The 24,577-nt window shown below is 41.1% G+C and overlaps 2 protein-coding genes across 2 annotated transcripts; one reads left to right on the forward strand and one right to left on the reverse strand.

The window, feature by feature from the left end:
- The first annotated feature begins 12,045 nt into the window (after positions 1-12,045).
- Positions 12,046-18,457, forward strand: LOC121772211 (ATP-dependent 6-phosphofructokinase 5, chloroplastic-like). Its single transcript, XM_042169221.1, has 13 exons — positions 12,046-12,466; positions 12,702-12,792; positions 13,439-13,512; positions 13,725-13,836; positions 14,347-14,442; positions 14,976-15,077; positions 15,171-15,245; positions 15,369-15,509; positions 15,660-15,776; positions 15,857-15,961; positions 16,234-16,314; positions 17,432-17,560; positions 17,977-18,457. The coding sequence occupies exons 1-13, from the start codon at positions 12,174-12,176 to the stop codon at positions 18,142-18,144; spliced, it is 1,584 nt and encodes a 527-aa protein (XP_042025155.1). The 5' UTR covers positions 12,046-12,173; the 3' UTR covers positions 18,145-18,457.
- A 1,352-nt stretch (positions 18,458-19,809) lies between these two features.
- Positions 19,810-21,237, reverse strand: LOC121770353. Its single transcript, XM_042167095.1, has 4 exons — positions 21,158-21,237; positions 20,232-20,862; positions 19,917-20,150; positions 19,810-19,830 (listed from the first exon to the last, which is right to left on the reverse strand). The coding sequence occupies exons 2-4, from the start codon at positions 20,835-20,837 to the stop codon at positions 19,810-19,812; spliced, it is 861 nt and encodes a 286-aa protein (XP_042023029.1). The 5' UTR covers positions 20,838-20,862; positions 21,158-21,237.
- Positions 21,238-24,577: the final 3,340 nt, after the last annotated feature.

The raw sequence follows: 24,577 nt of genomic DNA on the forward strand, positions 1-24,577 counted from the left end.
GAAGGAGAAGTGAGGTATTTATAGGAGTAAAATTGGAAGAAATAAAAAAAAAATTCAAATTTCAAACTTTCAAATTTTCGGCCGAACCGCCGGTTTACCGCCTGAACCGGCGGTTCAACCTCAAAACCGGCGGTTTTTCCACGAAACCGGCGGGTTGGTCCACGGTTTTCCGACACAAACCGCCGGTTTCTGACCTCACCTAGCCCCCTACGCCTGAAAAGCTTCCGGAACCGGCGGAAACCGGTCGGAACCGCCGGTTCAAACCGGCGGTTTTCCTCCAAAACCGGCGAACCGCCGGTTCATACCTATCCCTACTTTGAACCCCTACGAACCCCTACGAACCCTAGCCGTTCGACCCTTTGAACCGGCGGTTCGAACCGCCGAACCGCCGGTTTTGAACCGCCGGTTCAGGTTCAAGTTATGCCCGAACCTGAACCGGCCCTTATGACCCTCCGACCCTTCAGCCGGTTCAACCCGCCGGTTCCGGGCCCGGTTCCGGTTCATGAACCGGCGGGCCCGAACCGGCGGTTAACCGGCGGGCCGGGCCGGATTGTGCATGCCTACTCGGACTGCCCCGGCGGGGGATACGTGGGGTACTCGCTTTGGTGATCACCACGGCCATGGAAGTAGGTCATCGTGGGACCCACCCGGTAATCGACAGCAGCCACACTTACCGTTCGGGGACAAACCCTCCGGGTTACCGATGAAACCTCCGCGATTTGACGGCTCCAACGTCGTCAGTTGGATTTCGAGGGTTCAGTTCTACTTCGATCACTTTATGCTTCCGGAGGATCAGCGTCTACATTATGCAGTTATGCTATTCGATCCGCAGGTGGCGGAATGGGTTTTCAACTATCGCGAGGGCAACCCGACGGCGAGATAGGGTGAATTTTTGGAGGATGTTCGCCGCCGCTTTGACCCAAAATGCTTTGTTGATTATTTTGGTGTGATAGCCAAGTTGCGTCAGACGGGATTGGTGGCAGAGTATAATGCGGAGTTCGAAGGGATGTTAAATAGAGTGCGCGGGGTTCCGGAACACAGATTGGTGACTTTATATGTTGAAGGTTTACAGCAACCGGTCCGGAATCAGGTGAAATTTCAGTATCCACCATCGATGGCAGCCGCGATGGCTCTTGAGGTGGAATTTGACGCGGCTGTGGAGAGACCGCCGACGCAACCACCTTTTCAGAAACGGCAATGGCAGCCTCGGGAGTCGAGAGTGCCGACGGGAACTGGGAACAATCAGGCCACGCAGCCTGGGTCTGACACGTTACCTGGCCGCCCAAACGTTTCTCAGGTCGCGGACTACGCGGGGATCCCGGTAATCAGGTTGACTGCGGCAGAAAAGGCCGAAAGAACTTGGAAGGGCCTTTGCTGGTACTGCCCGGAGAAATGGCTACCCGGACATGTTTGCAAGAAGACATTCCTGGCTTACATGGGCACTGATGAGTGTGATCACGAGGCAGTAGAGGGGGAGCAGTCGTCTGAGGAACTTGTTACCGCCGACCTTTCACACATTTACGCGATGAAGGGAAAGCCGCGGGCGGGTCTATGGTTTTTCAAGGACAGATTGGGTCTGAGCCGGTTCAGGTGATGGTAGATACGGGCAGTTCCCACGACTTTTTACACCCCCGAGTAGCCGAGAGGTTCAAGTTGCCCCTTACGGCGGTGCGCTCGTTCAGGGTATATGTGGGGAATGGGGCTTCTTTGGTATGTTCGTTCGCCAGTGTGCACACAAAGCTCCAGATTCAACGAGAAATCTTTTCGATTACTCTACACATCTTGCCTATACACGGGCCTGATGTGGTGCTGGGTTTGGACTGGTTACACTCGTTGCAGCGGGTGACGAATGACTTCGTGGCGGGCACGATTGAGTTCCTGAGAGATGGAGTGCCGGTTTGTCTCAAGGTGGCTCCGTCTGTGCCAAGGGAGGTATCTCTCCGTTCGGCTTCGCTATTGAGGCTACACGCGCCAGATGCACATTTTTTGAATTAGTACAGTTGCCGCCAGCTTCGGATGTGGCCGAGGAGGAGGCTGTGTTTCCGGCGAATCTTCCGACTCCGATTGTGGCAGTTTTGGAGAACAATCGTGCGGTTTTCCGAGTTCCGACGGGGATGCCCCCACCGCGCCCCTTTGGTCACAGAATTCACCTGTTACCTAACTCGAAACCAGTGAATGTCAGACCCTACAGATATCCCTATTTCCAGAAGACGGAGATAGAGCGGCAGGTTCGAGAAATGCTTGATTCAGGGATTATCCGGCGCAGTCACAGTCCCTTTTCATCGCCGGTGCTTCTCATTAGAAAGAAGGATAGGTCGTTTCGGTTTTGCATCGATTACAGAGCCCTTAACTCTGCAACAGTGCAAGATCACTTCCTCATCCCAACGACAGACGAGTTGTTTGACGAGCTCGGAGCAGCAAGGGTCTTCACGAAATTGGATCTGAGAGCAGGGTACCACCAGATTCGGATGTACTCGGAGGATATGTTTAAAACTGCGTTCCGCACGCACGATGGGCATTTTGAGTTCTTGGTGATGCCGTTTGGTTTGACGAACGCTCCGTCCACCTTTCAAGCGGCGATGAATGACATCTTTCGCCCGCTGCTCCGTCAATTTGTCATAGTGTTTTTTGACGACATTCTGGTCTACAGCCCGAGTATGGAAAGCCACACTGTCCACTTACAGGAGGTGCTTTCGATCCTCGCTTCGCATAGTTTCTTTGTGAAGTTATCAAAATGCACTTTCTGTTGCAGGTGGATTATCTAGGCCATTTGATTGAGGATGGCCAGTTGCGAGCAGAACCGAGTAAGATAGAGGCCATGGTGGCGTGGCCAATTCCGGTTACGATCAAGCAGCTGTGCGGATTTCTAGGCCTTACGGGTTATTACAGGCGCTTTATCGCGAGGTATGCGTCAATCGCAGCGGCTTTGACCGAGCTACTCAGAAAGGATGCATTTGAGTGGTCCCCCGGCGCAGAGGCGAGCTTCGTGGTGCTTAAGGCGGCTATGACATCCGCTCCGGTCTTGCGGTTGCTAGATTTCACCAAGACCTTCTATTTGGAGACAGACGCCTCTGATTTCGGGGTAGGTGCGGTATTGCTTCAGGAGGGGCACCCCTTGGCCTTCTTCAGTAAGAAACTGGGTCCGAGACGTAGGGTGGCATCCACCTAACACAAGGAGCTTTACGCAATTGTGGAGGCCGTGCAGAAATGGCGCCAGTATTTACTTGGACGGGAATTTGTGATCCGCAGTGACCAAAAGAGCTTGAAGGAGTTGTTACAGCAGGTGATCCAGACCCCGGACCAGCAATTGTATCTGCGGAAACTGATGGGGTACAAGTTTCGCATTGAGTACAAAATTGGAGCGTCGAACAAAGCGGCAGATGCTTTGTCTCGACGTGATGAGGAGACCCCGGATGCAAGCACCGATGCGCGGTTGATGTCTGTCGTGTGCCACCCCATTCCGGATATCATTGAGATTTTACGAGAGGAGAATAGTACTTTGGGGGAATTGCTAGAGTTGCATTTTGCAGTCAAGAAGGGCAGCGCGAACCCCCATTTTTCCGTGGCGGACGGCATGCTCTATTTCGACAGGCGGTTGGTTGTGGCAACAAGATCAGCAGCGAAGGAGACACTCCTTTATGAGCATCACAGTACCCCGATGGCAGGTCATCCGGGTATTGAGCGGACATTCCGCCGGCTGGCGACTACTTTCTTTTGGCGCCACATGCGCAAAGATGTCAAGCGGTTCGTCGAGGCGTGTTTTGAATGCCAGACGACGAAGTACTCCACGCAGAAACCGGCGGGCTTACTGCAGCCCTTGCCGATACCGTCGCAAGTGTGGGAGGACGTCTCCATGGATTTTATCACTAGTCTACCGCAGTTACGAGGCTACACCACAATCTTAGTAGCGGTGGATAGACTCTCCAAATATGCGCATTTTGTCCCTCTTCCGGCGAGATTTGATGCGTGGCGTGTGGCCAATCTTTTTATTGACACTGTGGTAAAGCACCATGGGTTCCCGAAGACGTTGGTTTCGGACAGGGACCCGTTGTTTTTGAACGAAGTGTGGGAACACATGTTGAAGTTGAGCGGGACTAAGCAACACTTCACGACGGCCTATCACCCCCAATCGGACGGTCGGACAGAGGTGAGGAATCGGGGCCTCGAGCAGTATTTAAGGACGTTTGTTGCAGATCGTCCGACGAAGTGGGCTAATTTCTTACCATGGGCGGAATTGGCACTGAATTGTTTCCACCACGAGGGCCTTGGCACGTCCCCATTCCATGCATTGTACGGTCGTGAACCGCCGGCTCTTATCGCGGCGCCGCCATCAGTGGCGACTCCGCCTGATGTAGCTCGGGACATTCGTGAACGGGGAGAGTTGATTGTGGCATTGAGACGGAATTTGGAGAAGGCACAAAATCGCATGCGCGCAGCGGCAAATCGCCATAGGCGGCACGTGGAGTTTGAGGTGGGGGATCGTGTGCTCCTAAAGTTGCAACAGTACCGTCAACACTCCGTCAGCCGCCTGATTTCGGCAAAGCTTAGTCGGCGATTTTATGGTCCCTTTGAGATCCTCGAGCGTATTGGCCAAGTGGCGTATAGATTAAAGCTACCCGAGGGGAGCCGGATCCACGATGTGTTCCACGTTAGCCTGCTACGACCTTTTGTGGAGGGGTCGCTGAGAGAGTCGTCGGAGTTTCCAGTGATATTTGCGAGGGGCCACCCCATTGCTCGCCCGACGAAATTGATGGCCAAGAGGATGGTTTTGTGCGACGGGGAGGCCCATGTGGAAGGGCTGTTGCAGTGGAGTGATGACGGAGGCGCATCCCCGACTTGGGAACCGATGGCCTTGATGGAGAAGCATTTCCCACATCTCCTTGTGGACAAGGAGGCTCTTAACGGGGGGGAGTTGATACGGAGACTACTACTGCTCCGATCATCGAGACTCAGGCAGAGGTGACCGGACCGCATCAGCATGCCGACGAACCGCAACAACATGCAGAGGAGCCAAGAATTGAGGAGCCTGCGGAGGAGTTCGCGACGACAGAGGTCGAGGAAATACCAAGGAAGACGACGGGGCTCAGCGATCGACCCCGGAGGCAGCCGAAGCCGGTGATCAGATATGGCGACTTCGTCTCGCGATGAAGAAGCAGAGGAGATGTGTTTATTTAGTTATTTTTCTTACTTAGTTAATAGCTTATTTTCGGTTATTTTAATTAGTTTATGGACTATTTTGATTTATTTTTTAGTCGAGCCCAATAAGCTCCTTTTCGGGTTTTCTTGTCGATTCTTTCCCGGATCGCAAAAGAGAGTCGAATCGTCTAGGGTCCTTAGATATAAAAAGGGAGGAATGTTATGAATTACGATAGAGAAATAACATAATATTTTACCCTAGTTTCGTTCTTTTCTTTTCACGCAAGTTACAAATTGGAGCTGATCTCAGGGAGAGCTTGAGACGTCCACCGTTCGTTGATTCGTCGTCGATAGCTGAGTTGAGGGGAATTCCCTTAACATATTATTAGATTTGTTTCCTTATTTTTATGTTTAATTATTTTTGAACGATTTTATTCTCGGGTTTTCTTCTTGATTCTTTCCTGAGTCGTAAGTCCAAATCAAGTAGGGGGAATTCTATAAATTATAGAATTCCCAATAGATCAGAGTCATTGAGAATTATGAAATAAAGTTTCTCTTCTCAAAACCCATCAAACCCTAGCACCTCAACTAGGGAAAACTCTCCTACTTTACAACTTTCAAACGTGTGTGCTCTTGGTTCCATCAATAGGAGGCTAAATCCTATCAGTGATACACTCTTATCTTCTACGGGTCATGCTCATCTATTGGGCCTTAAGTGTGGTTAGGAAAGTCGGGATGGCTGGTTAGACCCTCTCTCGAGTGCATCTAATGCGCTGGTCGGCCTATAATGTCAGAGTCTCCTTCCTACAAGTCAAGGCCGACTCCTAAGACCTACGGACCCAAGCCCTCTCTCTAGCACATGCATCTCTCGATCACATGGGTTGCATGGAGTTGTTGATTACACATCTATCCTAATCATGCATTTATCAATGACAACAATTAGGCAAAGAGATGTATCCAATTGGTAACTAAGCAATTAGACAATGAAAGCTCAAGAATCAACAAAACCAACAAAATGAGATAGATAAGCATTCAACCATAGAATCAATCTAAACAATCCATCCAAACTTCACCAAATCCCTACTAGAAACTTAGCTACTCATGATCAAAGTCAAAACAAACGGAAAACAAAGGAAGCAAGCAAAACATAATGGAAATGAAAACTAGAACTCCCTATAGGTGGAATTGATGTTCAGGAGTCTTCTCCTTCAATCTCTTGAAGATGGAAGCTCCTTGCCTTCAAATCCTCTTCAATCTCTCGATCTCTTGCTTGATTTGGTAGTGTGGGAGTTAGGGGTCGAAATGTGTGAAGTCCCTTTTATATTTGGAGTGAAAAATGGGCAAAATAAGGAAGCTGTGAAAAACATCTGATCGGGTGTTTTGTCTGGAACTCGCAACTCGCTTTAAAACGCCAAGGCGGGCGTTTCTTCGGATGGGAAACGCCCGACTGGGCGAATACTCTGTCTCTCTATGTGCATTTCCAGCCAGAACGCCCGGGTGGGTATTTCTTCGCCTAGAAAAAGCCCGGGCGGGCAAAATCTCTGTATTGGCCCGTTCAACTCCGTTTAAGCTCGTTTTAGACCTGTTTTTGGATCAAGACTTCGACAAACTTGTTAGTTCTAAAAATAGCAAATAAGTGGATGAAACCTAGACATTATACCTCAACTTATTCAACAACTTGTGTTAATCACTCACCTAAACATCCTAAATTATGAGTTTGTCAATCCCATCTTAGCAAATTTGTTTTCTTCAGTGAGTGATGGCTTTATGGCACTTGTATGTGGTCTCATCTGATTATCCTTCACCCATCTATCGACTGTGGACTTGCTAACTTCCATCTTATTAGCAAGTTTTCTTATTGTTGATCTCTCAAGCATAGACAAGTTTCTAACCTTCTCTTAATCAAGAATGAGTTTATCTTTGTGTTGATATCCCGATGCTTTGTCTTTCATTAGAACAAGTTCCTGCACACACTTTGAATCTTTTGGTTGCCTCTTCAAATGCACCATGTGGAAACGCTCCAGCTAGACATTGTTGTTGAAGAAACTGCACGATAAGTTTCTTCTCTTGGCTGCTCAAACTCAAAGAGGCCCTCGCCCCTGCTCCATTGCCCTATGGTGAGATTTTTATAAGTGTATTTGAGCTATAAATATATTTCCTTTGTTTTTGGTTGATGGAATTGAAGTGAGCAACTGAAATGGATAATGAATCTATTTATAGGAGTAGTTTGGCTTTCGAACGCTTTTTTTTATTGTTCCCTCTATGTGGTTGTATTGTTTCCCTACTTTGTTGGAGACAATTTAATGAAAATTTTCATGATTTCCCTCTTCTAATTTGGTTTAGATATGAAGGTCGAATCCACCATATTTTCAAGTCCTGCTCTTTTTTTATTTCATTAATGCACAACAAGTTAAGTTAAGTTAAGTTAATTAAGTCTTGGATTAATCAAACTTAATTAATCTTGATCATTTCAATATATTAATAATCATAAATTAAATTATGTAATGAATTTAAGTTACAAATCAAAAGAAACACCTTTTACATATAAAAAAGTTAAAAGGGTCTCACATTCTACTAGCTCACTCCATTTATTACACTCAAATAATTTCTTAAACCCATGCCGTAACTAAATAGGACTTATAATCCGGGATGGATGGAGTATTATTGTATTTTTAGCAATATGTTCATTAAGTACCTCTATGATTAGCCATGCATGTCTCAAATTATGCAGGTTGAGCAATGGAATGGTGGAGTGAGTGCTATTGTGGGAAGACATTGACCTAGTCATAATAAATTTTTAGAGGTTCGTGTATTCAAATATGGAACTGTGTTCAGTTGTTTCCGTTGATCTTTCAAAGCAAGAATTAGTTCTATCTTTATTTCAAGACTCTGATCATGTGATATTGTCCGGACATTGTACTGAATTCTTCATGATCGAGTATGTCTTATCCGAAGTATTTTCAATTGACTATTGTAAACGTGGTTTAGATTCTTGATTCCGTTTTCCATATTTTTTCCCCTTCCTAAATCACGCTCATAGTTGCGGTCCACATGGGCATATATATATGCTTGAAAAACTTGATGACTTGGAAATGTTGGTTTAAGGATCTATTTGTGTCTAAGTGTGTGTCAACTCTACCTAAGTTTTGTTATCAAAATCTCATTCTCTACCCAAGTTTCGTTACCCAAAATCTCGTTTAAGAATCTATTTGTGGTTGCTCTAATGATTTTTGAGGAAGAATGGGGAAACGATCTTTTTGGCACGTATCATAGTTCAAAAACATAGAAATTAGCGAAATAAAACAGAGTAGCGATCTCAATAGTTTAACAATTCAAAACATGTTAATATCTAACGACATAGAAACATAAAAGGAAAATAACGTTTCAGCGGAAGCATTCCAGAGAAATATTACTAGTACTCACTCCATTCCCTCATAGATGAATTACTTCTTTTTTTTATACTCGTTTTGAAAAAATCATACTCTCTCCATCCGCCCACAAATTAACACCGGACGAGCAATTTAAAAGAACTAATTAAAAGAATAATTTAGAAGTACTAAAAGAAAGATGATAAAGAAACTCAAAGAAAGGGATTCCACTTCCCCTCGTCTTTTTATCTCTGACGAACATTTCCGCAGTCAACTCAAACTTCTCACTCTCAAATCTCATTCTCTATTTCCATCTTCTTCCACGTACTCTCTTGCTCCCGCTCCCGGTAAATGACATGAATTGTAAACTAAAAGAGAAAAGAAATATGCTCCCTCCTCACATTCAAAATGTCCATCTTTCCTTTTAAATTTGTCCAATTCAAGAGGTTCACTTTCCATATTAAATAAATCATTCTTTCATCTCTTTTCTCTACTAAGTTTAGTAATTTCCTTTTATGACAAAAAAATAAACATTCAATCAATCTTACTTTATTCCATTAGTTACTTCACTCACTCTTTATCTCTCATATTTATTCATTCTCTCTTACTTTTCAACATAATTTCTTAATCTTCTGCCAAAAGTTTTGTATCAAATTAGTTGGCACGGAGGGAGTATTAATAGTGTAGTGCCTATAATCCACTATACTACTCATCTCTTACTTTTCTCCTTCTCTCTGTTACTTCACTAATTTTACATTAAAACACATGTCATCCCAAACGGAGGAGCCCTCCGCTACACACACTAGGCGCCCACACCCTCCGGGGCAATAGATTCCTCCCGCCTCCCGTCGGCCGCTTCTGGATCGCGCATCTCGCAACCCGCTTCTAGATCGTACTTCGTGGGCACTGGTCCCCACGAGGTCTATATCATACTCCGTGGACAACTGCAAGATAACTACCGTTTCTACGAGGCCGCAACCGATCTAATCACTAAGGAGATATACTATGCGCTCATGTGTAGGATCAAGGAGTAGCTGGGGTTGTCTGGTGCAGTGGCGGCGGCGGCGGAGGCAGCGGGCGACGGAGGCGGAAGCGGTGGAGAAGAGGCGGCGGATTCCGACTCCGCCACCGAGTAGACGGTGGCGGTGTTTTTATTTGTTTTTTTTAAATGTTCGTTGTATAATTTTTCCGTATCCATAATACAACGAATATTTGGTTCCAATATATTTTTTTTAATTTTAGTATTATCTCGTTTTCTAATTATTTACAGTCCGATAATTTTAATTATAATTGACTTACAATATAAAAAAATAAAATAAAGTAAATGTGGCTAAAAAAGTGTCCACTATTGCCGCAGAAACTTTTTTTTATGACTGCGGAGGATAAAAAAAAGTGACAAGTTTCCACCCTACTCTGGATACTCTTAGAGCATCTCCAATAGAAATAGCACAGCCATAGCCTAGCCACAAACTCCTCCTGCCACATCAGCAGCACTAAAAACTCCTCCCACAAGATCATCAGGACAAGCAACTGGACAAGCAATAGGCCAGCCATAGCCTTGCCACAATAAACAAAATTATAAAAACAAATAATTAACAATCACATAAAATACGGAATTAAATTTACGACACAGATACAGGAAAACTCAATAATAATATTGAAATTTAAAAAAGTACATTAATTAAAAAAAAGTACATTAATTAAAAAAAATTACATTAATCTAAAAAAAAACTCCTACGCCACACACGAGCCCCCCGCCTCCGCCTCACTCCTCAACGTCGTCGCCATCCCCGCCGCCGTTGTCGCCGCTATCCGGGACCCCAAATCTGCGGCATTTGAGCCCGCATCTGAGCCCCCCACATGTGCCGCGGCGGGATTCAAATCGGCCCGCATACTCACGAGCATTGCGTGAAGAAAACTCTTCACCTCGGGGTCAGTTGCCGCTCTCTATTCAGCTAAGATTTTGTACATCTGAGCTCGTGTTTGTTGACGCGCGAAGAAGAGGAGCTCGGCTGTCGACCCGCCAACAGGGGGGATGCCGACTGGACCTCCTGGGAGGCCTGGCGAGCCCGTTGCGCCCGCCTTTGACCAACTGGGTGAGTGCGGCGAGCAAACGCGGGAGGGGACGAGAACTCCTGTACATCCTTGGGGAGGTCGTGGGAACCGCCGCTGCTGCCGCCGCTGTAATCACCGGTATAGTTCAGGCGCTGCTTCTTCGGCCAGCCTGCATCGACACTTGCCCGAAACTTCTCGGAGTCCATCAGCACCTCATAGTAGTTCCAGTAGGTGAACTCCTTATAAAGCTCGGGCACGGGGGAGGCTTTCTCCGCTATCCTCCTGCAGTCGTCCTCAGTTTGGCCACTGGTCTGCATGCGGAGGGCGTTGGTGTACAAGCCCGAAAATCGAGAGACCCTAGCCCTGATTCGGTCCCACCCCTTCAGGCACTCCTCCCCGCTGCGTGGCCTCCGCTCCGGGCAAAATGCCTTGTAGGCTGCTGCTATTTTAACCCACAAGTTGACGATCCTCTGATTGTTCGAGGCGAGGGGATCATCGCAAACACTCACCCACGCCTTGGACAGCGCGACGTTCTCCGCGTCCGTCCACTTCCTCCATACCGGGCTGTCGTCATCAGCCGGCTGCGACGACTCGCCGACCACCCTCTTGCCCTTCCCCTTCTTCTTCTTTGGCGCGCCCCGACCCCGCCCTACTCCCCCCGTTTGAACGGGGGTGTCCGCATCCCCAAGATCTATCCCCAACTCCTCTAAAGAGAAAGTATCACACCCAGTGAACTGCGTCTCCGATGGGATCGATGTGTGCGAAGAAGCAGTCACAAAATCAAAACTGGGGCGATAGACGTTGTCCCCCCCCGGCGTCCCCTGCATCCCTGGGTACCGCGACATCATCTGCATCCCTGGTGCCCACCCCGACATCATCTGCATCCTGGGTTGCATCCCCGGTACCCCCTGCCCGCTCGGCATCGCCGGCCCCCCCGGCATCCACATCCTGGCATACCACCCCTGGATGCAATCTTGGGCATCATCTGCTGCCAAGGGTACATGTTGTAGTACCCGGCCATCGGACCTCATCCACCTCCCATGGGTACCGTGGGAGTTTGTGACCCGCTCGTCCCTGGAGTAGGCTCGTTGTTGTGCTCCATTTCGCGTTGTTGCTCTTGTACAGAAATTAAGATAGAGAGAATACTCGTTAAAACAAGTGGTGCAAATGAAAATGACGTGCAAATCGCGTATATATAGTGTTTCGAAAATTAAATAAAAAAATCCGCCGGCGAATCGCTCGCTGATTGGGAGCCTGCAATGACGGTCAGTCGATCGGTGAGCGCATCGACCAGCGCTCGGGAATCGGCGTGCACTCGCCGTTTTCTCACCGATTTGGCGCTCGCCTGCTGCAATGGTTTGACGAGCGGACCGGGGAGCGCTAGGGATCGGCTAGCCGGTCCGCTCGCCGCCATTGTGGATGCTCTTAGCAAAAGAGGCTCTTTCATAAATTGTTTGGACTCTGACAAGAAAACGAAAGAAAACAGAAAAGCACATTTGGACTGATCCAAAGCTCCCTCTCTTTCTCCGTCACTCCGATCTCCCCGCTCACTGCATATACAGCTACATTTTCAAAACTTCGAGGTTTCAAACCATTCCTCTTCCTGCTAAATTAATGGACGCGCTTTCGCCGGCCACCATACCGGCGCTGCTCGCTGCGCCGACGACTGCTCGCGCCGATCACTCTCTCCTCTCTTCCGTGTCGTTCGCGAAGCGGAGCCGCCGGATTCGGAGGAGAAAAATTCAGGTGAGAGCCGAGGCGGCGAAGCAGGCGGCCATTGATTTCAGCGATCCGGATTGGAAGTCAAAGTATGAGAGCGATTTCGAGGCGCGCTTCCGCATTCCTCATTTAACTGATGTGATTCCTGACGCCGCCTCATATCCTTCCACTTTCTGCTTGAAAATGAGGTTTGCACTCGGATTTGAATGGCAATATCCTCCTGAATTGGTTAATTTGATCGAACTATGCTATTATGCGTGATTCATGAGCTTGATTTCCCTTGATGGAATTGTGACATAGTTGTATTTTACCCTTGAAATTAAAATGTGGAAATGTCTGTCTTGCTTGCTGCTGAAAGAGAGAGGAAATACTGCACTTAAAAGTTTCACTTGAGAGAGTTGATTATTTAAGTGTCTGTTGCAGGAGTCCTATAAGTTCTGAATTTGCGGAAGGTTATCCTTCGGATGAAGCGTGGAATGGTTATATCAATAACAACGACAGAGTACTGCTTAAGGTATGATGCCACTTCAATTTCTTGTTTCACTGTTCTTTGTAATTACTGCACAAAATGCCGTTTGTTCCATGATCTACATATGGAGTATGTAAGACTAAGAGTTTATACTTAGTTATGAATGATTGGGAGAATAGGAACATATATTTTATTTTTATGGTTATAATAGATTACAAACAACAGGATTCCTGGAAACAGGTGTTAGATGTATGAAGGCATACTTTTTAACTTCTGCAACTTCAGTCTACAGGGAAGGATGCAGGAAGACCGTTGATATTATATAATTATATGCATTTTTGCATAAATACATTTTTCCTCATACTTGATCATGCTAAATATTAGCGTTTGTCTCTGATCAATAGTAGTGTCTCATTGGAAGAGGTTATTTAATAGTGAATGCACTTAACTCTTTAACATAATTTTGTCCGTTAACATTCCTTTGATAAAGTATCATTGGTCCTGCAATTGGGAAAATGTAGACATAAAACTTGACAACACTGAAATAGATTGCTCTTAGAAGATTGAGAAAGTTAAACAGAAAAAACCGTAATTTCATGCATTACTCGGCCTTCTTCAATAATATGACCACTTCATATCTCTTTACACGAGAAGCCTACTCAACACTAAAATTCTGTGTCCAATGTTTCAGGTCATACGTTATTCTTCTCCAACATCTGCAGGTGCTGAGTGTATCGATCCTAATTGTTCGTGGATTGAACAATGGTAAAAATCCTATCACAGGGTTTCACTCTCTGAGGTTGATAAACAGAGCACCATTAAAATCTACGAAAAATTTCACGGCCGTTATATTTACATGGAACTGTTACCTCCCCCCCCCAGAGAAAGAGAGAGAATTGAAAATGGTCATAGTGTGCTCTGACAATTTGTCTACAGTAAGAGTTCTGTAGTTTTAAATTTTTTCTACTAAATGTCAGGGTTCACCGTGCCGGACCCCGAGAAAAAATATACTTCAAGCCAGAGGAGGTCAAGGCAGCAATTGTTACTTGTGGAGGCCTTTGTCCTGGTCTCAATGATGTGATACGACAGGTATATTCTTACATGAATAAGGAGATGATTATGACAGTCATTTGCTATTTGTTCTTTAATTGCAATTATTAGCTTATACAACTATCTACAGAAAACTGGTTATTCTCTCTTTATTGTCCTCCTTTCTTCGGTTAGGTATTGTAGTATCAAATATATGCTTCTCTTAGTTCTTTCCTAGCTGAGTTGAATTTGGTATGCTAAAAAACTGGGATCAGTTAACTTAAAGTGAATTTGGGATGCTAAAAGTACTACTAACTCTTTCCACAAAATATACTAATATAGTCTTGGTTGCCGATGGCATAGTTTTAATGCAAATTTGGTAAAGTAAGAGATAAATTGTTATGGAAAATGGGACCCACCTCATTATAGAGGAAAAATTTATTGTAAATAGACATAGACTAATTTTGTGGACGGCCCAACATGGAACAACAGGACTATATATGTTCTCATAAGCATAATAGATCTTTTTTGATTACGAGTTTGTAAATTGAAGTTTTTTTCATGTCGCAGATAGTCATCACCCTTGAGATATATGGTGTGAAACAGATTGTTGGGATCCCTTTCGGTTATCGTGGCTTTTCTGACACAAGTTTAGCTGAGATGCCAGTGAGTATATTTTACTAGGAACCAAGGATATTGTTTATCAGCCAATGATCTCTCTAAGAAAAAGATGCTTTTCTTACTTGACGTGTTATCCTTTGCTTCTGTTCAAAGTTCATTTACATGCTCTGGTTGAGAAAGTGTATTGGCTAATAATGCACACCAACAAGTGCACCGATACGACTAATGCTGCAGTAGAAATTTGCCACATGAAATCCTGTAAAAAATTCATTAAAAAATCTGTATGTTGTAGATGTTACCATCAGATGATCGTCTACTTTTCTTTAGCTTATCTTAAATTGACAATTGAAGGACTATCCACTCCACTTGGTAGCTGAATGAATAATGTAATATCTCTGATACTTTTCCTTGCCATATTCTCAATAAATGGCATATTTGCTATGATATTATTGAATTCTTTCTTATCAAGTTGGATATGTTAGAGTCAGGAATGATAACTTTATTCAGAAAATGTGCTGTTCTGCATTTTTAATATCACTATCATATTTGATCTCACCATAACTGCTGTGGTATGTCAGCTCTCCAGGAAAGTGGTCCAAAATATTCATCTTTCTGGAGGTAGCTTGCTAGGAGTTTCACGTGGAGGACCAACAGTGACTGACATTGTAGAAAGTATGGAGGTAAATTTTAAGTTGCTGCTGATATCTGGTTTCATCATATTTAGTTTTGAAATGCAATATTTGTTTCAATACTAATTCAAGAATTGATGCCAGGAAAGAGGGATAAACATGCTCTTCGTACTAGGTGGAAATGGTACGCATGCTGGTGCTAATGCCATACACGAAGAGGTTTTTGGCTTATTGCTTCTGCATTTTAATCAAACCTTGCTGCACATAATTGCATTTTCAGCAAAAAAAGGAGCAACATTATGCATTGTACCTCTAATTGTTTAATTTTTTGCTTCCCTCCAGTGCCGTAAAAGAGGTTTGAAGATAGCTGTAGTTGGCGTGCCAAAAACCATTGACAATGATATTCTTCTTATGGATAAGACATTTGGTTTTGATACAGCTGTTGAAGAGGCACAAAGAGCAATAAATTCTGCATATATTGAGGTTAAAAGTCATTCTACTCTTTTATCTTTTCAGTATCTTCATAACAGATTTGATAGCTCATTCACTTGCTATGCAAACCCTTCTCCAACCTATGCAGTGCGACTCTCATTTTACTTCCATATTTAGATGACTCCCACTTTGATTTGACAGGCGCATAGTGCTTATCGTGGCATTGGGATTGTGAAATTGATGGGTCGAAGTAGTGGTTTCATAGCTATGCAGGCATCTCTTGCTAGTGGACAAATTGATATATGCCTGATTCCAGAGGTACCATTTCCGTAGATTCAATGATACTAGTATTTTTTTATTCTGGTCATTTGCCTCAGTATTTTGTCTTGATCAATCAGGTAAAATTTAATCTGCATGGACCTCATGGTGTTCTAAATCACCTAAAATATTTGCTTGAGAGAAAGGGGTCTGCTGTTGTCTGTGTTGCAGAGGGGGCTGGTCAGGTCAGTCAGATGCTGAATTCCCTTTGTAATCTAAAAACATATTCACCTTTTCCTGAAAAGACCACTCCTATCAGCAGAAGTCGACTTTCACAATTGATTTTCATCATCTTATAATCCAAGTTACTTTGTGAATTAGACCATGCTAGCTCTGAATGTTGAAAATCAAACCTGATAGATCCTCTTAATTGGTGAAAGATTAAAATTTACTCAGTATATCTGTTTAAGATGGTTCCTATTGAAAAACTAAACTCTTATTCCTATGTTGCATTCAGGATCTTCTACAGAAGACCAATGCTACAGATGCATCAGGGAACGTTGTTCTGGGAGATATTGGTGTTCATATACAACAAGAGGTTGGTACCTTTAGTTTACCTGGTTGTAGTCCTTCAACTATAGATGACTTTTTATGCTTTTGCTTCACTGAATTTGATACTTATCCTCTTTAGTTAATTGACCTCTCATTTTCGTGCATGCTTTTAATTACTTAATGCAGCTTTTCTCAGTGTATGCTACAATATAACAAAGTTTGCATTACCTTGTCGTTTGGTTTAATGGGTTAGATCTAGCATGATAGTTAACTTAAGATGGGATTTTCGGGCGGCAGCTAAGATAGTGTTTTTATGATGTTACTAGTATTTGTTTAATAAGATAGTCCTTATAAATAGCATGACAGATAAACGTTGGAATGGCAAAAATGATATTACTAGTATATATGAATATTTTTGTATATGAAAGTCAGATATGTAATTGTTGTTTAAAATTGCTAAATTTGTAGTAATATACTACTCCTTCCATCCCGACTAAGATTACACATTTCTTATCTTAGTCGGCGTTGGAATTTTGGAGTTGTCAGTTGATATGTTTAATTGAAGAGAGAATTTGTGAATGCAAGTATTAAATGGAGAGAGAAAAAGTGTTAGAATATTTTAATTGGAGAGAGAAAAGGTGGTTGAATATTAATTGGAAAGGTAAAGTTGCTTTATTGTTTCCAAAATGATGTGTCATCTTATTTGGAACAAACTAAAAGGGAAAGTGTGTCATCTTAGTGGGACAAAGGGAGTATTACTATGGAAAACTGATTTTATAATTAATTGGTGATTATTTAAGGAAATGTGAAAATTATTTAGTGATTTAGATCAATTAATATCGATTTAGATTAATAATTAGAGATTAAACGAGTTCATCTGCAATCCAGTTCATCTGATAGATGAATTGGAAGCACATGTTTTTTCTTCTCTTCTATAAGAAATTAATTGAATATTTCATAGGTATATGAATCAATTTGTATTGAAGCTTTGTTGCATTGTCTTTTATGAGATGACTCTGAGACCTTCCATATTGGAATTCTATATCATTTATATTCTTTTTCTCTCTTTCTTCCGTCCTTGCCTTCATATTTTAATTATAAAACTTTGAGATGGTAAATGCTTTTCTCCTTATCATCTTCTACTAATACCTCACACCTTACAGGTAAAGAAGTTCTTCAAAGAGATGGGACATCCAGCAGATGTCAAATACATTGATCCGACTTACATGATACGTGCATGCCGTGCCAATGCATCAGATGGGATTCTATGCACTGTGCTCGGTCAAAATGCTGTAAGTCATGTTTAACATATAACTTTTATCTCTTTTCCATGGAAACCAACATACAATGACCAAACTAATCCCAATACCATTTTCTTCATACGCCTCAAATTTTTTGCATGAACAGAAATCTGCTACTACGATTTCTGTGGAAACCGACATACATTGACCAAACCACGCCAATACAATTTCTTCTTCCTATGGTTTAAATTTCTATATAAATCAGTGGCACTGTTTACTTAAATCTTCTAACTGAATTGAGGTCTTCTCTTTTGAGCTTAAGTCTCTATAATCTCTAGACTTAACTTGATGATTGAACCATGTTTTAATGTGGAAAATGTGTTAGCGCGTTATGTGTTCTCGAACAACGTTGTTTTAGACATGCTTGTGGGAACTATTTGCTCAAAGTTAGACAAATATCATGGCAGGTTCATGGAGCATTTGCTGGGTACAGCGGCATCACAGTGGGAATATGCAATACACACTACGCATATTTCCCAATTCCGGAAGTGATAGCTCAGCCCAAGGTCCTCGACCCGAACAGCCGCATGTGGCATCGTTGCTTAACCTCAACTGGCCAACCAGACTTCATCTAATTAATCTATGTTCAAGAAGCAAAGACAAGACAATTCATTCTGCAGAGTAGAGGAAAATGGACTGCCTTTGCCTTGTGGTTTCACCCTATTTATCCCAACAATTTTCAAGTGTACAGCATTCACATTGTCATAATAAGATTATTTTTTTACTTTCAGCTGTGGGAAAGAACTTCACATTCCTTTGATTGGGATAGTGAAAAGTTTGTTACACCACAGAATTTTATCATTGGAATAAGTATATTCTGATTTTGCATATCATTCAAATCCTGTCCCCATGAGATGGAATAGAGCTCGAGCTTTATTTGAGGACTTTATTGAGTTGGAGTTTATTCTCAACTTAGGTTTGTTGATTAAATTTGCTATTATAGTCTTCTACTTTAAATTTGCTACGTCACTTTCATCCCTGCAGCCCAACCTATTCAACTGTGATTCTCATATATGTCATTGGATAACCCTCTTAAAATTTTACTACCTGAATTTATATTACTTTTCATACAATTATAAGTTCGCTCCTTTTACAAGATTCAAGAAAATGTGGGCGTTGAGACCACTACTTATCAAGATCAGTTTTAAAATTGTACTTCCTCTGTTTCTTAGTATTAGAATCATTTTTTTTATTTTGAGCGTTCCATAGTAGTAATGTCAAAAAGTAACACATTTTCTCTTTCTCTTATTTTATTCTATAGTTACTACTTCAACTACATAACCAACACTAGTATTAAAAATTATAAAGTTCTAATCTATCCAAAAGAGCATAACATGTTTGTAGGTACATAGATGGTCTTATGTGCTTCTTCTATCATCCGAGCAATCTGCATAACCTGGAACAATGAAATTCGATAATCTCAAGGTAACATGAATAACATCGGGAAAAAATTTAAAAGAAAACAAGTTAAATAAATAATTCAAATCCCAAATTTTAGCCACATATTTGAAATATCAAAACAACATTGACTATTTATAACTCAGTAGCATTTTCATCAAGAACAAAGAAAACTCTAGAAAATACAAGACTAGCAACATAACAGATTAGAATGATTATACACGAGTATAAACTCAACATCAATTTATCACTTAAGCATACAAGTAACAAATTTTCAGCACAAATTCAGAAATTTCCAGAATTTTGAAAAATCATTCCGAACTCATGCAATGTCTGAAATTAGTAAAATCAGTGGAAAACTAAAGCTATACTTGTCTATGTTATAAGGTTTAAATTCAAAATTCAAAATCCAAATCATCACCTTTGAAAGGTTACCCATGCTTTAATGCATACTGCCAAAAACATGAACTCAACAAAACAGTCAACTTGTAAAACTCATTCCAAACTCATACAATGTCGGAAACTAGTGAAACTAGTGGCAAATTAAAGTGATAATTGTTTATGTTGTAACGTTTAAATTTCAGAATCCAAATCAACATTGTTTAGAGGTTATCCATGCTTTAGTGCAAACTGCCAAATACTAGAACTCAACAAAAGGAGAATAACAACCAGAGTTAGTACTTAGCAATCATATAAACTGCCACAGAGAAAATATGGGAAGATCTCAAAATCAATTCATGCTATATAACATAATGAAAAGCACAAACCAAGATTGATCATATAAATATAATTAGTCAATTAAAATTGGAGTACCTAGAATCCAAATGTAAATCGGGAAATTATCAGTGCTCAATAGGTGTCACCTACATATATAAGGAGAATATATCCAATAAGAATCAAACTATAATGCAATAGGTAATCATATGTTGATAAATCATTGATAAAATACCAAAGAACGTGGCCAAGCAACCATATGACCAACTATTTGAGACAACTCTTGAAAGTTGTCGTAGGGCTTGATCAATTGCTCTTGAGGTTCAACTACAACTTTGACGTATATTTCACACCAATTATGTCCTATGGCTTGTCCTCCAACTTTTGTATTTGGATCGATGCTAATAATATATCCTTTAGCAACGATTTTGTTTGTGTGAATACTTCGTAGAGAAACACATGTTCCAACCTCCAAGAAACCAAAATAGATTAATAATCCTTTTTAATATGTAATATTTTCAAAATTGTATAAAAATAAAAGCAAAGATACCTGATCAACTTGAGTTGAAGTAGCATTTAAGGAGAGAGACTCAGAAACTCTCCCATCTGTCCCTTTGTGTACTTGCGAAGCACAAATTTTTTGTTGTGTTTCAAGCCTTGCCTCTAGACGAGCAATTTTTTCTTTGTACTCCATTATTAAACGGTTTGATGTACTCTTAGGAGTTCCATTCAATATATCCGAGGGGCACACTCCTTGACCCATCATCCTTAAATGTTCGGGTTTATCCTTCCCCTTGATTTGTCCTGCATATTCTTCTGTATATCTATCTTCATTTGGAACTCCAAAGGCATCATGAACTGAACCTTGCACATCATCATCGCCCAAAGTATTACGTTGATTTTCACCCCTAGCTGAAAGAATACTAGGAAGTTCTCCATGAGCTATCCACTGGGTGTACCCCGGAATAAATCCATCTACTGTCAAATGTTCAAATGCATCATCTCTAGACACGCATATACCCATTCCGCAACGTTTGCATGGACATAATATCTTATCGTTCATGCTTGTGTTGCGAAAAGCATAGTCCAAAAAGTATTGCAGTCCATTTTGGTATTCTGTTGTTATTCTTGACTTTGTAATCCAACTTCTATCCATATTGTTTCAATAAATTCCACAAAGCCTATATAGATTATGAATTAAATACAGTCAACTTAGTAAATTAGATAATAGATTATAAATAAAATGGGAGTACCAAACTAAAATATTTAAACATTTTTATTTTGTAAAATTAGTTGTGCTCAAATCAACTATGGTTGATTTCTAATTGAGGTTCTAGAACGCAAATGTACATTGAACATTAATTGGGATAGAAACTCTTGTGCAACAAAAAAAAGCTACAAAAGCGTAAATTAATTAGCAGAGGTATTCTCTTTTTATGATTGAAGACAAGATAAAGATGGATGAGAGATGCTGACCTGAGAAAAAAGAGGACACCAAGAGAGATTGTTTTTCAAACTCAAATGGAGAGGTGTGAAGGAACAGCTGAAGAGAGAAATTTAATTGAGATTTAGCTACTGAAAGGATTATATTATTGATAGGTGCTTTTGTTACGGTGATTCTGTTAGGTATTCAATATACAAATGTAAAAAAAAAGGCCTACTTTGGAAGGAAATGACTACGGTGAAAATTGCGAATTATACTACAAAGAAGGGATACTACAGTGAAATTATTATTTAATGAATAGAATTATTAGTCATAATTATTGTTAATAACTATTTTATTTCCTACTGAATCATGGACGAGTGTTTTGTAAAAGTTATATATAAAACTATTCGAGCAATATAATTAGATGATTATTCGGTGGCCATAATATTCGGTGATCATGGACAAGTATTCGGTGGCCATAATATTGGTCATAAAGTTTTGATTCCTCAAATGTTTCTAATACCATCTGATCCAAGGTTGCCATTCAAATTTCAACGACGATAATTTCCTTTGGTTGTGTCGTATGTAATTACCGTTAACAAAAGTCAAGGTCAATCTCTGTCTCATGTTGGATTATTTTTACGAAAACCAGTCTTCAATCATGGACAATTATGTGTTGCTATATCTAGAGTTACGAGTAGTGGAGGTCTGAAGATTTTAGTTTGTAAAGATGATAATGACAGTAACGGTGATTCCACTGTTAATGTTGTTTTGTAATGATAGCAACGGTGATTCCACTATTAATGTTGTTTACAAAGAAGTTTTTCAAAACTTATGAACTACTGGGTTGTAATTGTTTTTCTAAGTTTTGGTTCCTATATATGAATATTTATGTTTTGTTGAGCTCTTTGGTTATTCCAATTAACTGATTTTTACTCTTTGATCTTTACTCACACATATTTTCTTTATTTGTATATCTTATTCTAACGAATTCATCACTTTGATTATTAGTCACACATTCTTTTTGTCATTTATTTTATTTTTTTGACTCCACTTAGATCATAAATTAAAATTGTAAAAAATCGTTTGCCGAATTTGAACGATTTCATTCATTAGCGAGTAGTAAATTCTCCATTTAGAATGGGACGAGATAAGTACAATTCCGTTTATGTAAATCTTCACATTGCTTTGAGTTCTTATTTCGTATGTATTCATTATAATTTGTACTCCCCCCGTCCCAACGTAAGTGAGACGTATTCCTTTTTGGTACGTCCCAACCTAAGTGAGACGTTTCCTTTTTTTGCAACAATCAACTCACTCATCTCTCCTACTTTATCCTCCTATCTCTCATACTTTATCTTCTCTCTTACTTTATTCCCTCCTTCTCTTTCTCACTTTATCCTCTCTCTTACCTTTTTCTCTATTTCTCTTTCTTACTTTACTCCCTCTCTTACTTTACCATTAATAATTTAATTTACTAAACACCACTACCTAAATTCTTGTGCCCAAATAGAAACGTCTCGCTTAGGCCGGGATGAAGAGAGTATTATTTTTTGAACCACATCATTATTTTATCCCATTTATTAGGGCCTATCTCCCTGCAATGGAATGGCCTATCAAAGGCCTATCTCACATTCCATTTCATTTTCACATCATCAATATTTGTATATTTCAATTTTAATTGTTTCACTCAACTAAAATGCGAGAAAATGGTACTCCCTCCATCCCATAAAAATATGGGCAGATGAGATGACACGAGTATTAAGATAAAATTGGTAAAGTAAGAGTGAAGAGGAGAATGATATGGTAAAGTAAGAAAGATGAGGAGAATGATCGTTAAAGTAGAGTTAGTGGATAGTGGGACCTACATTTTTAAATTGATATAACTTTTCAAAAATGAAATGCATATATTTTTGTGGGACGGACGAAAATGGAAAGTGCACATATTTTATGGGATGGAAGAATTAAATAAGAATAAATTCAAGACAAATAAATTATAGAAAACATACTAAGTTAAAAAAAAACCCTACATTTTAAAAAAAGTATAGAGAGAGTTGTCGGATTCCATGTTGTAAAGAAGGAAAAGAAGTTTAGAGTGACAAGTATATATATAGAGTGAATAATAAATTTAAAAAATTAATTAAATTGTTGATAGGTCGGCAGATGATCGGCCCAATCCCCACAATGATAGGGCCGATCAGGCCCTATGGGAGGGCCCTGGCCGATACAATGGCCATATGGGGAGGAGGTGGAAAGGCCGATTATAGGCCCTGTGGTTGCAATGGAGGGCCTTGGGGGAGCCGATCATTGCCTCAACTGATCGGCCCCCCATTATGAGTGCTCTTATATCCCGTGCATAACACGTGTTAATACTAGTAATTAGTAAAGTGGCTATGGCAAACCTGCATATGTGATGTACAAAGAATGAGGTCGTCCCTCAGAAGCTGCATAAGAGCATCAGCAATGACACCCGTCCCGGCGGACGTCCGCCATTGTGCAAGGTCGCGACGGATACGGACATCCGCTGCGGACACCAGAGTTCCGCGGCGTTCCGCGGACGTCCGTAGCGACGTCCGTGCGGACGTCCGCCATTGCGAAGACACGGCAGACGTCCGTGTGGACGTCCGGATTTTTTAATTTTTTTTTGTTTAAAAGTCTATATATACGGCTCGTTGAACTTCATTTCATTCGCACCACTTCTTTTAACAAGTTTCTCTCTCTCTAAATGAGGGCACGCTTCGACCACGTAGATAATGCCTAAAATTATGTATTTTTAATTTATCATGTTATTTTTGTTGTTTAATGACATTATTAATATTGTTTACTCATAAAACTTAATTTTTACACTCCCTTCGTCTCATAAATTAGGGATTTTGAGAACGACATATGTTCGTAATGCAAAATTGGTAAATTTAGAAAGAGACTAATTTTGTGGGACAAATTAAAATAGAAAATGAGACTATTTTTATGGAATTGATCAAAGTATGGAGTATATAACAACAAAAATAATAATAATAATAATAATAATAAATGTAAATAGAGTAATGTGCTTACCATTTAAGTGCTCTTAATTACACGAAAATGCATTAAATAGCTTGAGAAAACACTCATACAGCTAAGGTTCAAGTGGTTATAGCTCGAGCCAGCTCAGGTGCGACTCAATTGTAGTACAGAAAGCGGAGGCCGACGGTCAATCCAGATTTCCGACTCTATTGTGTCCAATTTCCTTTTATTAATTTCTTTTATTAATGGCCATTGGCCAACTCCAAAAACATTTGATCAAGAAATCTGGCCACATAATACTTGAAGATGCTTAATAGAGTCTAATTTTGTTTTTTATATTTAACTCATCTAATTCCTGTTTTAATTAATGTTGTTAAATTTTAATAAAGTAATTTGATAATTTGAAAATGGGTTCAACCTATCTCGTCTCGTGTTTCACAATTTTACTCGATAAACCCAAACTTAAA

Source organism: Salvia splendens, chromosome 16, assembly GCF_004379255.2.
Source record: "Salvia splendens isolate huo1 chromosome 16, SspV2, whole genome shotgun sequence".
NCBI lineage: Eukaryota > Viridiplantae > Streptophyta > Magnoliopsida > Lamiales > Lamiaceae > Salvia > Salvia splendens.

Bases quoted from the DNA above. Each gene is read 5' to 3' on its own strand.
- LOC121772211 (XM_042169221.1), top strand. From the start codon at position 12,174: ATGGACGCGCTTTCGCCGGCCACCATACCGGCGCTGCTCGCTGCGCCG. The intron at 15,078-15,170 runs GTAAATTTTAAG...AATTGATGCCAG, and splicing joins ACATTGTAGAAAGTATGGAG to GAAAGAGGGATAAACATGCT. The intron at 15,510-15,659 runs GTTAAAAGTCAT...TTGATTTGACAG, and splicing joins TAAATTCTGCATATATTGAG to GCGCATAGTGCTTATCGTGG.
- LOC121770353 (XM_042167095.1), bottom strand. From the start codon at position 20,837: ATGGATAGAAGTTGGATTACAAAGTCAAGAATAACAACAGAATACCAA. The intron at 20,151-20,231 runs GTATCTTTGCTT...GGTTTCTTGGAG, and splicing joins CTTCAACTCAAGTTGATCAG to GTTGGAACATGTGTTTCTCT. The intron at 19,831-19,916 runs GTATTTTATCAA...TTATATATGTAG, and splicing joins TTGCTTGGCCACGTTCTTTG to GTGACACCTATTGAGCACTG.